The sequence below is a fragment of the Lytechinus pictus genome, chromosome 18, assembly GCF_037042905.1.
Source record: "Lytechinus pictus isolate F3 Inbred chromosome 18, Lp3.0, whole genome shotgun sequence".
NCBI lineage: Eukaryota > Metazoa > Echinodermata > Echinoidea > Temnopleuroida > Toxopneustidae > Lytechinus > Lytechinus pictus.
In genome coordinates, this window is record NC_087262.1 from 24,426,793 (window position 1) to 24,440,515 (window position 13,723).

Consider the following 13,723-nt stretch of genomic DNA (forward strand, 5'->3'; position numbering starts at 1 on the left):
GATTCTCTGCATTATAGAAAGTGTCTGCGCAGTAATTGCACAAATGCGCTGTTCTCACTGATCTCAAGAACTGTAAACCAATTGAATGTTTGTAAGCATTATAAACATGCTTAATAAGGCTGGTCTGTGAGCTCCAGCTACATGTAGGGTAAATGTATCATTGTAGGTAATGAACACTCGTACAAAGTTGTGGCTTGAATTTGGAAATGTTAATTTATTACATAAATCCACATCAATACATTCGCAAGAGCATAAAAACGGTACATCACAAACAAATGTTTCAAAAATGACAAACATACCAGATACCACACTCTTCCTATTTTCCCCATTGCTCCCTCCAATCCAACCTGACCCCCCCCCCCCTCCCCTCCGAAAAAATCTAAAGCCTCATTCAAACTGCAGCATCTTGTGTACAACCTCAATGGCATATAAGGCAATTAAAAATGTCTGCATCTTTGCAAGCCAACAAAAAGCCATTGTACAGATTCCCCCCTAAATTTGTGGAAAGTACACTTTCAAAAAATTGCACAGGATGTGCGGACATACTCATTACACCTGGCATGGGTCATGATATACCACCATCATGAAATCGTTATGTAATGAATTTGTCTGACCATGTTTCGAAATCAATACAAAAAATGTTGCTGAGCTCAGGCGCAGATCCAGCTGGATTAGACACAACAAGCAAGGGCCATATTGTTTTTGCACAATCATCGGCCTCTCAAAACTATTGTGCCTAATCCGGCTAGATCCACACCTGGCTGAGATCTGTCTCACCATATCTGACAAGGCTCGAACCAATTACCTGTGGTTTCCATTCTTCTTCAATGACAAATTGCACATTTAAACAAATGATCATAGTACAGACTTCTATTTATAGACATCTGGTAAAAGCAAGCAGTCAAGTGAAATAAATGTATGAATCTGGAATCTGACAGACAAAAATTGAATCAGTCCCACTGGTCTTGTAGGTCTGATTAAGGACAAAAGTATAAAAACTATTACAAACACACATGTAAACACTTTCAAATGACAATAAAAATGAAAAAAAAAATGTACAGATAGTTTAGCATAATATACAGAATGAGTGTATACAATAATCAAATGAAAGATACTTATAAAAAAAAGTGTTTTAAATCTTCAACTACAAAAAAAAATGTTTTCATTAATGTCGTTTGGTAATGTATAGTCCGTTTATACAAACTACTCAGTGGAAATTCGAAATATATTACTTTTATTTCTTCCTGATAACTTGATTGTACAATAAATTTACCCTGGATTGTTGTACAAATGTGACCCTCCAACATAAAGCAATCAGGAAGTTACAATTAAAGCCAAAACAAGAGGATAAAGTGTGATAAATTAGTTTGCTATCTGAAAAAAAATCTGGATCAGATATGTATGCATGTACTCTACAAATAAACATTTTCAGTGTTTGAAAATGATGAGCTCACTTTTATTCAAAGCCTCAAACTCACAAAATCTTGGTATACTTATCAAGATAATTTTAAAGTAAGTGAACTTAACATGATAGAAAGCTATTGTCAGACTTTTTTAGTCCAGATCAGAAAGAGTGTGAACCTAAAGACTGCCAAGTTTCATTTCACACTGAAAGAGGAAGTTTGATTAAACCTTTTTGTGCTGAACATGAAACATGTCTGCATCTCTGAGACTCTCCCTTGTTCTTTGGAAAGTTACAAGTCAGACTTTCTCACATTTCCAGTGATATTTCAAACAATTTAATTCTTCCAATCACAGCAAATTACATTGTACTTATAACGATTTTTAAGCTTAGAATTTCCTCTTTGGAATATACAAACATATTTTAAAACATTGATACTGAAATCAGCAATTGATTGTTTTTTTGTGTGCTGGAATGTCACATTTGGTTTACCCTTTATACCTACATCCTGCACCTTCAAAATAATGAAATGAGGGTATAAGAGCCTATGATACAGGATTCTTATGATAGAGCTTTAGCAATTCAGCTCTTTGCGGGGATGGGGTCAAGGGCACCAGCCTTGGCCCCAATCATGTGTGTACAAAGTCTATGGGAGAATGTCTTCTCCAGTGGCTGTGTGACTTGGATCTACTGACCTTGACTCCATCCCTGTCTTTGTGAAAGGTTACTGTCCATTGAAAGAAGATCATCTAGTTTCCTGGGAGGTGTCATCAAAAGTCTTCATCACTGCTGTCATCCCTTCTCCTCTCAAACCCAAAGATTGTTTTGTTGGTGGACCCAGCAGCAATTTGAGGCTTGATGATTTCTAGAAGAACAGGGAAAAGGATTACCACAAACTCATAATAATAATATGCAACATACAAAGCACTAAATACAATGCTTCTAAGCATTGCATACTATTATCCTGGCTTTAGCATGGCCAGCCTAATCAGGCATTTCAGCATTCAAGGGATACCTTCCTACCACACATATATATATACTACAACTGCGTGGAGAGTGGCAAATGTAGATAAACACCTTGCCAAAGGACATGAGTGAGGCAGTGAGATTTGAACCCTGGACCTTGAGGTTCATATTTCAGAGACTTATCCACTGAGCCAAAACACCTGTATAATAATGATTTGCATTGTCCAATTCCAGCATAAAAGACATGACATTCAAATAGTTCTAAAGCAACCCACTTTAAAACTAACAGTATTCAAACAGTTCCTGTTGAGTCCATCATACACATTTAATATCCTGGTATGGACAAAACAGATTTTCATTGGAGTTGTAGATACGTGTACACGTAATGCAACTGTTTTTATCATAACAAACACAAAGTTTGACATTTTTTTTGTCATGTCCATTTTGAAAATGTAATTTCTCTCCCTTTTCTAAATAAAATTTGGTAAGATTCATTGTGCAAGGTAGCTGAATGGTTAATCTGCGAGTCTCTCTGGCACTGCCCAGTCAAAGTAATTGTTGAGTGGTTTGAGAATCAAACCAAAAACAGGAATATAGTGGGATTCACACACAGGATCTGTTCATGCCACAGGCTTTAAAATAGTTACTTCTATTTTATTTCAGACACTTGGCATTTCATAAACATATGAAGAAAGGGGGGAAAAATCAGAAATGGTGATCTTACCTGATTTAGCTATCCTCTTTTCTAAAGTAGCTGTTGTGAATGAATCTGTATTTCCTATTTCCTCAAAACCAACAATCCTGAAGAAAACAGAAGAGATTCAAGACAAGGTTGAAAGAATCATCACAAGACTATGATACTTCCACAACAAACTTAATGTTCTACCACAAAATATGATTGGAATAAATAGAGTAGAGCGTAAGTGTAAGAATGACAAAATGACACAATTATGGCAATTTTAAGTTTTCATTATTTTGTGATGCATGTATTAAGAAATATGTGTTTTTGTATTTTATTATATGAAGTAACAAATATTCTGGTGCTTCAGAATTTTGTGACACAGGCATAGCTGCCAACCTTAGCAGGAAAATTACAGTACTATAAAAGCTGAAAATCAGCATTTTGGTGAGGAAATCAGTATTCTAAAAGAAATACCAATAGGACAACACATAGACTGGAACTTTAGAAATCAGTATTGTTCTAATTTTCATTGCTAAATACGGAAAATCCATACTACTTGGCAGCTCTGCACAGGTGTTCTAGTTTAAGAGAATTGATTTAAATTCAATTAATTTTGACTTATGTGCCATCTTTGGGCATCTTTGAATTACAGCCACATTTTCACTATGGTATCTTCCATAAACATACCTTACTAACAAACTAATCAAAATCAAGGTTTCCATAATGGCATAGTTACCTAAAACCTAAGTATTTATAAAAACATGTTCCAGAAAAAGAGAAATAACATCAGGGCCCCGCTTACAAAGAGTTACGATTGATCCAATCAATCGTAACTCTATGGAAATCCATCAGTGTCATAATTTTTTCTACAGGAAATTTGCAAAATATAAGTTGTAAACAAACCAGAACACACCAAATTGTGAAGAAATCAATGAATTTATGAATATACCTCATATCTATATTTTTTTTGGAACAAACATGCATTTCATATATTGACTTTCCATAGTTGCTGGCTTTCCATAGTTGCGATTGATCGGATTAATCGTAAAACTTTGTAAGACGGGGGCCCAGAATTACCTATCTACAACAACCCCGTCAATAAAGAGGAGGACAGCAGGTAGAACTTGAATTTGGAGTTTAGTTACAAAGAATGGTACCAGATCAACGCAAACCTTGCTGAACTTAACATCTCGATATTGCTCCGCTAGTACCTGATAAGTAATTAAAAATACAGGTCATTAATATGAAATCTTTGATAAGTCAAATATCAATACAAGAATCCTACTTCGACCTTATCCACCAACACCTTGACAATATACACTGAGCATGTCCTAAAATGCACAAGGACAATGCCATAAGAATAAGATTTTACAAAACATTTCCTTTGCACTTTTGCACATCTTCAAACACTACATTGGTGGCATAGATATATAGGCCTAATTTGAAAATGTTCCTTGATATTTTAAAATGTAAGTCATCAGTATATTTTTAAAACACGATTGAGTAATGATGTCTCATGTAAAGATAAGACCCCAGTATTTCTCAGCAGACAGACCTTTGGAATTGGTCCAGATTAATTTCTAAAATAAACTTTAAAGTTTGAAAGTATTTTATTTGTATTTTTATTTGTATTTAAAGATAAATTCCAGTTTTGGTAACGATCTAAAAATGACTTTTTACAGAATCTAATATAATGACCACCTAAGTGTCTGTTTGTATGAATAAAAAATATGTGCCAAAGGATTCTGGAAGAAATTGTGTGATTGCTGAGAAATAAGCAAAATAAGCGCGGATTCGGTCACTTCCGTCGGGTCTTTATTTTAGCAATAATAATACACTGTCCCACGTGTGCCTATCTGTGTTGGTGATCTTCAGTGTGAACATTTTTCAGCGTAGATTTCAAGATTTCACAAAGTTCAGTTTATGTAACTGTACCAGATCTAGATCCTCGATGATATACTGACAATTAAGCCTTGTTTTACAGACTTTCTCATGAAATCAGTGTTTACTGCAAATACTGGAATTTCTCTTTAATTTGTAATAAGAAACCTTTCATACAAGTAAACTACTACATAGTATGCTAGTATGCAAAAATGCATATGTATGTCACAAGAAGAAATTAAATATGTAATCACTAGAAAGCCAAAAAGCCCCTGTAACAATGTTGCTCATATTTCCTTTGAAAGTACAACAGGAGAAGGTACAGTATAAACAAACAAACTGCAGACTACAGGCTGGCTGTCTACATTTGGAAAATAAACTGTAAATAAGTAGGCTAATCAAATATACCAATAAATAACATTGCAACCATGGTATCAAAATAAGCAGAGCTATATCATAATCATAAACAATAAATCAGGGCACGAAGTACGAACTCAAATGGGGCAAAGCCAAATTGTCAAAGAACCATTAAAGGAAAGGGAAGACAGTGCTCACTTTCGGAGGCATCCATGACCATTAAAAAGAGTATCAATAGTGAATTGTGTTTTTCAATGGAACACATGCACTGGATTAAAGCAGGGCACCAAGTTGGCAGGAACAAAATTGCACTTATTTTTATCTTAAGTCTACAAATATTTGGAAAGGTATCAAGGCCATTTCTGAGGGCATATCGGAGGCCATGGCCTTGGATCAATTAAAGCCCTGATAATAGAATTTCCTTACAAAAAAGTAAACTCCCAGAAGACTAAAATTAAAACAATGAAATACTGCAATAATTTTAAACTGTCAGATAACTAATACTTACTTTTAAATGTTTATCCATTATGCTACATCTTCTGAAGTCAGTGTGATAGAAGTGAATGATAATTCTTGGAATAGTAGTCGTTAACTTCAGCACATCACCTTCCTTTTCAATCTCACTGCGTCCAAAAAATTGAGAGGAATTAAAAGGAGAGATATGCAAAATCAAACTGATATGAAAGCAGTTCATGAACAATTCTATTCATTTTGTTTGATCATGAAATTGACCTCTCTTTACTCTAAATTTTCACTACATGCTAAGGCCCAAGAACATTTTTCCAAAACTCTGTCTTTCATGGAATTTTAAATGCTTGCTGTGGAAGTTGCACAAAAAGTGACAATGTAAATACATTGTCTGACAAAGTAAATGTCTTTCATGCTCAACTATTTCCTAAATATCTGAAATTGCAATATCGAAAAAATATGAGAAGCCAATTCATTTTAGCAATTTCAAATATAAAACAATGAGTGAATAATAAGTAAGATTATTTTTGAAAATAGAAATTTGTAGATTGTTTGAAGTATTTTAGAAAATGTGACAAAAACATTTTAAGATGGAGTTCAAAATACATCGTGGAAAATAATTATTAGTCTATACTGTATGAAGGCTTAGTAGGAAAGTGGTCTAATAACTATTTCCCAAGCTGTAGTTCTTATGGAAGCAAATTAAAATCTTAATACTTGGTAGGATTCCAAAAGACTCCATAGAGGTGTTTAAACTGTTGTGTAGTCACCAACTTAACCCTAACTAGGCCGGGCTTTTTTAGCTGTTCTGTGGCCGGGGGGGGGGGGGGGGGGGGTTGATTAAACCCCCCCCCCCCCCGAGATCTCGGCCGCCGATTGCACGAGCGCCGCAAAAATTTGCACGCTGGTAGTGTGCGATGTAGTCTACAAGGCTGTAAGGTAAAATTTTCCAAAATAATGAGATTTTATTTTATATGAATTAATTATGCTAATGTATGCTTAAATCATACTTTTTGCTCTAATTCACTAAATAAAGCTCCTAGAATGCTAATTTTTAATAAAAATATCCTTTGTAGCATTCTCAACAATGGCAATTGAAAAAAACTTCGGTTTGGAAATTAATTTCTTATGTATTTTATTGTTTTATGAATTTCTTATGTATTTCGTTGTTTTTCAACCTTTTGTTTTTCTTTGTTTTTTTCACCAGATTTATTGCACAACCTTTTTGAAGCATAATTATGCTAAAATCAATTGCTTTCAGCTGTTTAAAGTAAAAATAATCATATCTTTATGAATAAGATGAGAAAACTCAATTTACATTGACTTTGTACACAAAATCACGTTTGGAACAATTTTTGGTCTGACATGCACTTACAAAATGTTGCGTAATTTCGGAACTGCGTACCCGGGCGTCGTAAATTTGGTCTCAAAAGATGCGTGAGACTTAAAAGTATAAACTCTGCTAGTGGCGCGGTCAAAAAATTTTGCAAGGTGGAATGATCACAGAAAATGTTGAGGGGGGGGGTTGATTCAACCCCCGGCCATGTTAGGGTTAAGGCTCCGGTTTTACTTTTAGGGCTTTTTGGAGTGCAGTAGAACTGATTTCAATACATGTTCATTAACTTACGTATAAAGACCAAGTCCCTTGTCTTCCATGGCTCTGGCCGCTTCAGCTTCTCTCTTCATCTGATCCATCCTAGCTTCTCGGATGCTCGCTGGAATGTCCTCGTTTTCTAGTTCGTCAAAGAGTTCCTGTACAAGTATATGACACACATGTAATTATGATACTCAGGATATCTATGTGACATTGTCCATATTATCAAGTTTACATGCTCCTCTGATATCCATCAGACATGAGAAAAGAACTTATGTAAGAGCAATCATAGTCTGCTTTCATTATTTTAAGTAAATAAATAAGTGATTAGTACCACAAAATCTTAAAATAGCCTTAAAAACGGACATACTGAAGCTTTTCGACATGCATTCATCAGAGTAAAATCGCATGAATGACTAAAACGCTAGAGCAAAACAATAATAGAACCGAAACTAGACAATGGACGCTAAATGGCGAGCTGTGATTGGCTGTCAAGTAAACAAGTTAGGCTTGGGGATTTAACATGTATCATTGGGATGCTTCATGCTTGTAATGCAGAAACATTATCTCCTAGGGTGAAAAGCAGGTTGTACCAAACGAACATTACATAATCATAATGCACTGTGTATTCCACTCATTCTATTAACAACATGATCATGTAAACTTGTCAACCCCCCCAAAAAAAAAAATCTTCACACAAATGCTCTTCTTATAACTTTGGTATGCATACTTTGTAGGGAACCAAAGTAAAAAAAATATATATTTCTTGACAAAAAGTTTGTTGTAAAATAGCAGAAACAATAAAAACATATTGGTGAAGGTTTGAGAAAAATCCAATAAAGATTAAGAAAGTTTTAAGAATGTCAAGTTTTTTATTTGTGACATCATAAACAAGCAGCTGCCCTATACGTTTGTAATATAAAATGCATAAATTTAATTTTTTATAGTGATTCGTGATGACTTAAATTTTCATTTTTTAGAAGCAGGTTCTAAATTATTTGTGTATTGATATACTGAAGGTACAATAAAAATCATTTATAATTTTCTGAGAAAATGATATTTCATTGATTTTTTTTACCATATGATATGTAGGAAAGCTGCTCGCATATGATGTCACAAATAAAATAATTAAATTTCTAATTACATTTTTATTCTTTGATGGATTTTTCTCAAACCTTCTCCAATATTTTTTCTATTTTTACAGTAAACTTTTTGTCAGGGTGAACCTCCCCTTTAAGCCACACATTGCCTCATATGTTGAACTTAAGTCACTTCTTGCCATGGCAGAAAACTACAAACTCAACTGAGTCAATTACTTAAATTGAAAATTAGCTTTTAAAAAAATTGAAATTTCGTTTTATTTCATTTAAGCCTAGGCCCTAGTCCTAGATCTATATTCTCTTGAGCATTTACTTCAGGTATTAAAACTAAAAGCCCAAAGACTGTCACTTGAACCCACATTTTTTTCACAATTCAAACTTCAGCAAAGTTGGCCCACTCTAGTACAAATTTCAATGCTTTCTGCTTCACGTTTTATCTTTTTTTGTGTGTTTTGTGGGGGTCACTGGCCATTCAGCTGATTTTTCATTAAGACTTTTCTAATTCTAATCTAATTAAACTTTCCAAGCACATCATATTCTAAAAACACATAACCCACAAAATTGATGAACTTATTCCACATACTAACATCTTCATCAACAAAACCATCATCACAATCCTTTTCCGTATCTCTCCCGACGTATCCCGATCCGCTCGCTTCACCGGCCTCTGTATCCATGGTTTCCAAATTTCAATTCCAAGGCAACACAGATTTCAGTAGATGGGACTGATATTGATAAATAGTGTTCCGGCTCCCTCTGTATTCAGCTTGTACCCTGAAAATAAACCATGAAAATCATGTTTAGATATGTCTGATTATTGCATCATCTAAAAAAATGTGTTCCATGCGTTATAATGGCTTAAATTATCAAGAAATCAATCAATTATCACTTTAAAAATACTCACTCGTAATCCGTTGTACTTGTAGCCTAGATTGCTTTGCCTTTGAGCAAGACGCTTCTGAAACTGAAGTAAGAGCTTAATTTCTTACCCACCCCTGGCGCTGGCCCTGCATGCCTTGCATAATCTCATAAGTCTTGTTTTAAATAGTGCGAAGCGCGAGCTATTTTTTTTTAAATGTCATGTATTTTGTCCTAAAATTCTGGGAAATATTTGTGATTCTGAACAGATATGTGTATGCAAATAAGTAATATATCCGTTTTTCTCTTATCGAAAAGTAACGTTACATATTTTAACAATCAAATAATGCGAGCGCAAAGCGCGAGCTGAAAATTTTTGACATTATACCAAAAGAATGGAACTTTCAAGCACTTTTTGTAATCGCGAACAGGATAGATAGGTTTTACATAACCAAACGATGGATGCGAGCGCGAAGCACGAGCAGAATAATTCTAGATTTAGACCTAAAAACGGGACACTCTATACATGTTTTGTAAATCATGAAAAGGATAAGTGATTGGGGATCTTCCTACATTGAAATAATGCGAGCGCAAAGTGCGAGCAGAAATTTTTTGATATTCTGATCTGAAACTGGATAATGATTTATTTAGAGAACAAGCTACTTATCTGAATATACATGCTTGCGTGTGTTTAAGATTAAGACCTAGAATCTGGGCATTCTGAATTATGCATTTTTATCATGAAAATTATGAATAAAGCGAGCGCGAAGCGCGAGCTTAAAATATTTGATATTCAGATCTGAAAAAAGGGTAAATTTAAGCTTTACATTTCAAGCACTTTGTATGATTATGAATCACACTTTACTTTTTAATAACAAAGAACTTATATTTTTCATTATTATTGCGTTCTGAGTTTTTGACATAGGACTAAGACATTTAAAGGATATTTTGTCATCATATGAAAATAATGCGGACTATCTTCCTATTCTCCTAAGTGTGAGATGAAACTTGTCGATATTCCATTCTGAAAAAAGGACAATTAAATTATTATTTACTTAATATCTTATTAATATTTAACAAGCCTATGAGAGCGCGAAATCTGTTAATATTATGGCCTGAAAATTGGACATTTTAAGCACTTTTGTAATTATGATAAGATGCATGAGCGCAAATCTCGTGCCGAAATTTAGATAAACTGTCATGAAATGGGGATTTTAAGTTTGTTAAAGAATCAATATTGGGATATACATAACTCACCATTCAAAATGCGATCATGCAGCGCTAGCTGACACTTTTTGACAATCAGACCATATATTTTTATGGATATTTTGAGAACTTAATGGAATACACGAAAATAATAGGTACCTGACAAATCAAATTTTCCGAGCGCGCAGCAAGAGTAGAAAATATTAATATTCAGACCATAAAACTGACATTTTTACAAAGCACTTTTTAGAAATCAATTTGTAAATCAAACAAAATAATGAAAGTTCGATTTCCGAGCTGAAATATATGTTTGTATATTGACTTCAAAACTTGATATTTTAAGCTCCATATTGAGCAAAATACGTAAATCACCTAATAATTTAATAATTATAGTGACATGAATTTGTTTTTTCAAAGTCTTCCCCTTATTGCATGTTTTCACTCGTCTTCCTCTTCCTATTTTTCCTCTTCCTTTTTTCTCCTCTCTTTTCCCTTCTTTTTCTTTTTTTTCATTCCCCTTTTTTCTTTTGCTCCGGCAATAGGGGGGCCGATTCCCCTCGGGACCCCCTGGATCTGCCTATGCAATTTTACTGATAATGCAACCAAAATGTAAGAAAAACATAATAAACGAATGAAGAGCAATGCAAGTATATTGGAATTGGGTGCCATGAAAACGTTAACAGCCCGGGGGGGGGGGGCACTTTCAGTGACGAGTGGATACCATGCGCGAAAAAGGGATGTCTTTTTCAAGATAGGACACGTTACGTACGTAACGCAATAAGGGTGTCAAAAACACTAAAATAATTTTAAAAAAGTATTTATTTCGCTAGGAAAGATACGTGTTTAGGGTCAAATTTGCGAGGGTATAAAAAACTTAAATGTTTTTTTAAAGGCCTGATGTACTTTGTACTTTGTCCCAACAATCAACACTACGTGTTCAGAGTCCGATTTGCTTGAGGTGTGTGGGCGGTGGGGCCATACTAAACCTATTGATGTATATAGGTAAAGATAAAACCGACGAACGAGGTCTGTGACATAATAATTAAGATATCGCTGTACGTGTTTAGGGGTTCAATTCAGGGAATACTTGCCAAGGGTATCATTTTGTTTCCAAAACTTGTTAAGGGAATGGTTTTTACACGCTAATACTTGTTAAGGGGTGCATTTTCAGAATATGGAAAATACTTGTTTAGGGTGCTTTTCGAGACCCCATGGTCGCGCATGGTATCCACTTGTCAATGGAAGTCCCCCCCCCCCCCCCCCGGGGGGGTTAACAGTTATGAGATAACAAAGTATAACAATTCTGGACGGGCCTATATATTTTCATAACTGAATGGACACATTGAGAAACCTTACTTTATTCACCCGGATTTATTCACCATATTTTCTTCTGTATGAGTGAAATATTATAAGCATTATAGTCGATCATTCGGTAGCATGATCGATGACTAAAATGCAATTAACGCGGGTTCTCAGACGATAGGCCTCTGTACTTTCACTGAAACTTTTTAAAACAATAATGAGAGATAAAATAGACTACAAATTTACGACCTAGATCGCAAGTTCTCTGAAACATAATTAATCAAACTTGCTTCATGAATTGTGTTTTAAAACTTAGCAGCAAATTGAACTCGAATAAAATAACTGAAAAATGGTGACAACAGATCCCGGGGGGCCACTTCCATTGACGAGTGGATACCATGCGCGACTATGGGGTCTCGAAAAAGCACCCTAAACACGTATTTTCCATATTCAGAAAATGCACCTCTTAACAAGTATGGGCGTGTGAAACCCTGCCCTTAACAAGTATTGGAAGCAAAACTTTACTCTTGGCAAGTATTCCCTGAATTGACCCCCTAAACAAGTACAACGATATTTTTATTGTTATGTCACTGTCGTCGGTTTTACCTTTACCTGATCGGGTTTAGTACAGCCCCACCTCCCACATCTCGCGCAAAATCGTACTCTAAACACGTAGTGTTGACTCTTGGGGCAAAAAGTACATCCTTTATAGAACATTTTAGTCTTAATTTTTCACACCCTCGCAAATTCGACCCTAAACACGTAGCTTTCCTAGCAAAAATAGATACCCTTTTTTCATTATTTTAGTGTTTTTGACACCCTTATTACGTTACGTACGTAACGTGCCCTATCTTCTTGAAAAAGACATCCTTTTTATGTGTTTTTTGGTCGCGCATGGTATCCACTCGTCAATGTAAGTGCCCCCCCCCCCCGGGCAACAGATGCCATATCTCAAGGGCATCATCTTCTGTGAGTGAAATCATGGCATGGTCCTGCCCTAAAAATTTGGAGTCATCTCGGCCATTGCGATCCTCATGAGTAGAGAACAAGGAATTAGATTTTGTCCTTTTTTTTCACTTAAATGTTTGACAGTCCACAGTTTGTGTGTAATAGAGAATTGAGATTATTACTGACATGTACCGATTAGTGATTTTATTTTATTTTTTCATTTCATTTTCATTTCATTATTTCTGCGATCATGATGAATATGCAACCGTATACAAAGGTAATACATATTTTACAAAACAATAATACAATACTAGTAGTCATAATATAAGCAATAAAAAAATTAAGAAGATGCGTGCACTTGAAAGAAAATATCATAAAAGAATGGAGACCGCCATCATGATCGTGAGCGATTCAGTAAGCTTAAAATATTGAAAATGACGGCGGCCTCGTATTTTTATACGTTGGACCAAACTTAAACGTCACCATCCAAAAGACGTGACTGGGGTTCGAACTTCGAATCTCTGCATTCTTGGCATTAAATGATTAAAGGGATGGTTCGGGTTGAAAATATTTATATCTATAGATAAATAGAGTAAAATTCACAAAGCAAAATACTGAAAATTTCATCAAAATCGGTTAAATAACAAAGTTATTGAATTTTAAAGTTTATCAATATTTTGTGAAAACCGTATGCACATCGTCATGAATATTCATATAGGTGAACTGATGATGTCATATCCCCACTTTCTTTTTTCTTATATGTTATTACATGAAATTATAATTGTTTCATACATTTATAAATGATGTGCCACCATGAGGCCTATTGTGAAATACGTTGCAGCAATGAATATCTAAAGCACTAAATCAGTTGTCAATCCAATTGTTTTAGTTTTTGGTAGACTTATTTTTGAATAAATCTCATTTCATGTAATAAAATACAAAAGAACAAGTGGGGATAT

At 34.7% G+C, this 13,723-nt stretch overlaps 1 protein-coding gene across 1 annotated transcript; it reads right to left on the bottom strand.

The window, feature by feature from the left end:
* Nucleotides 1-194: 194 nt before the first annotated feature.
* On the bottom strand, nt 195-9,437 carry LOC129282055 (uncharacterized). Its single transcript, XM_064112914.1, has 7 exons — nt 9,355-9,437; nt 9,038-9,224; nt 7,384-7,508; nt 5,797-5,911; nt 4,128-4,261; nt 3,093-3,169; nt 195-2,267 (listed from the first exon to the last, which is right to left on the bottom strand). The coding sequence occupies exons 2-7, from the start codon at nt 9,125-9,127 to the stop codon at nt 2,173-2,175; spliced, it is 636 nt and encodes a 211-aa protein (XP_063968984.1). The 5' UTR covers nt 9,128-9,224; nt 9,355-9,437; the 3' UTR covers nt 195-2,172.
* Nucleotides 9,438-13,723: the final 4,286 nt, after the last annotated feature.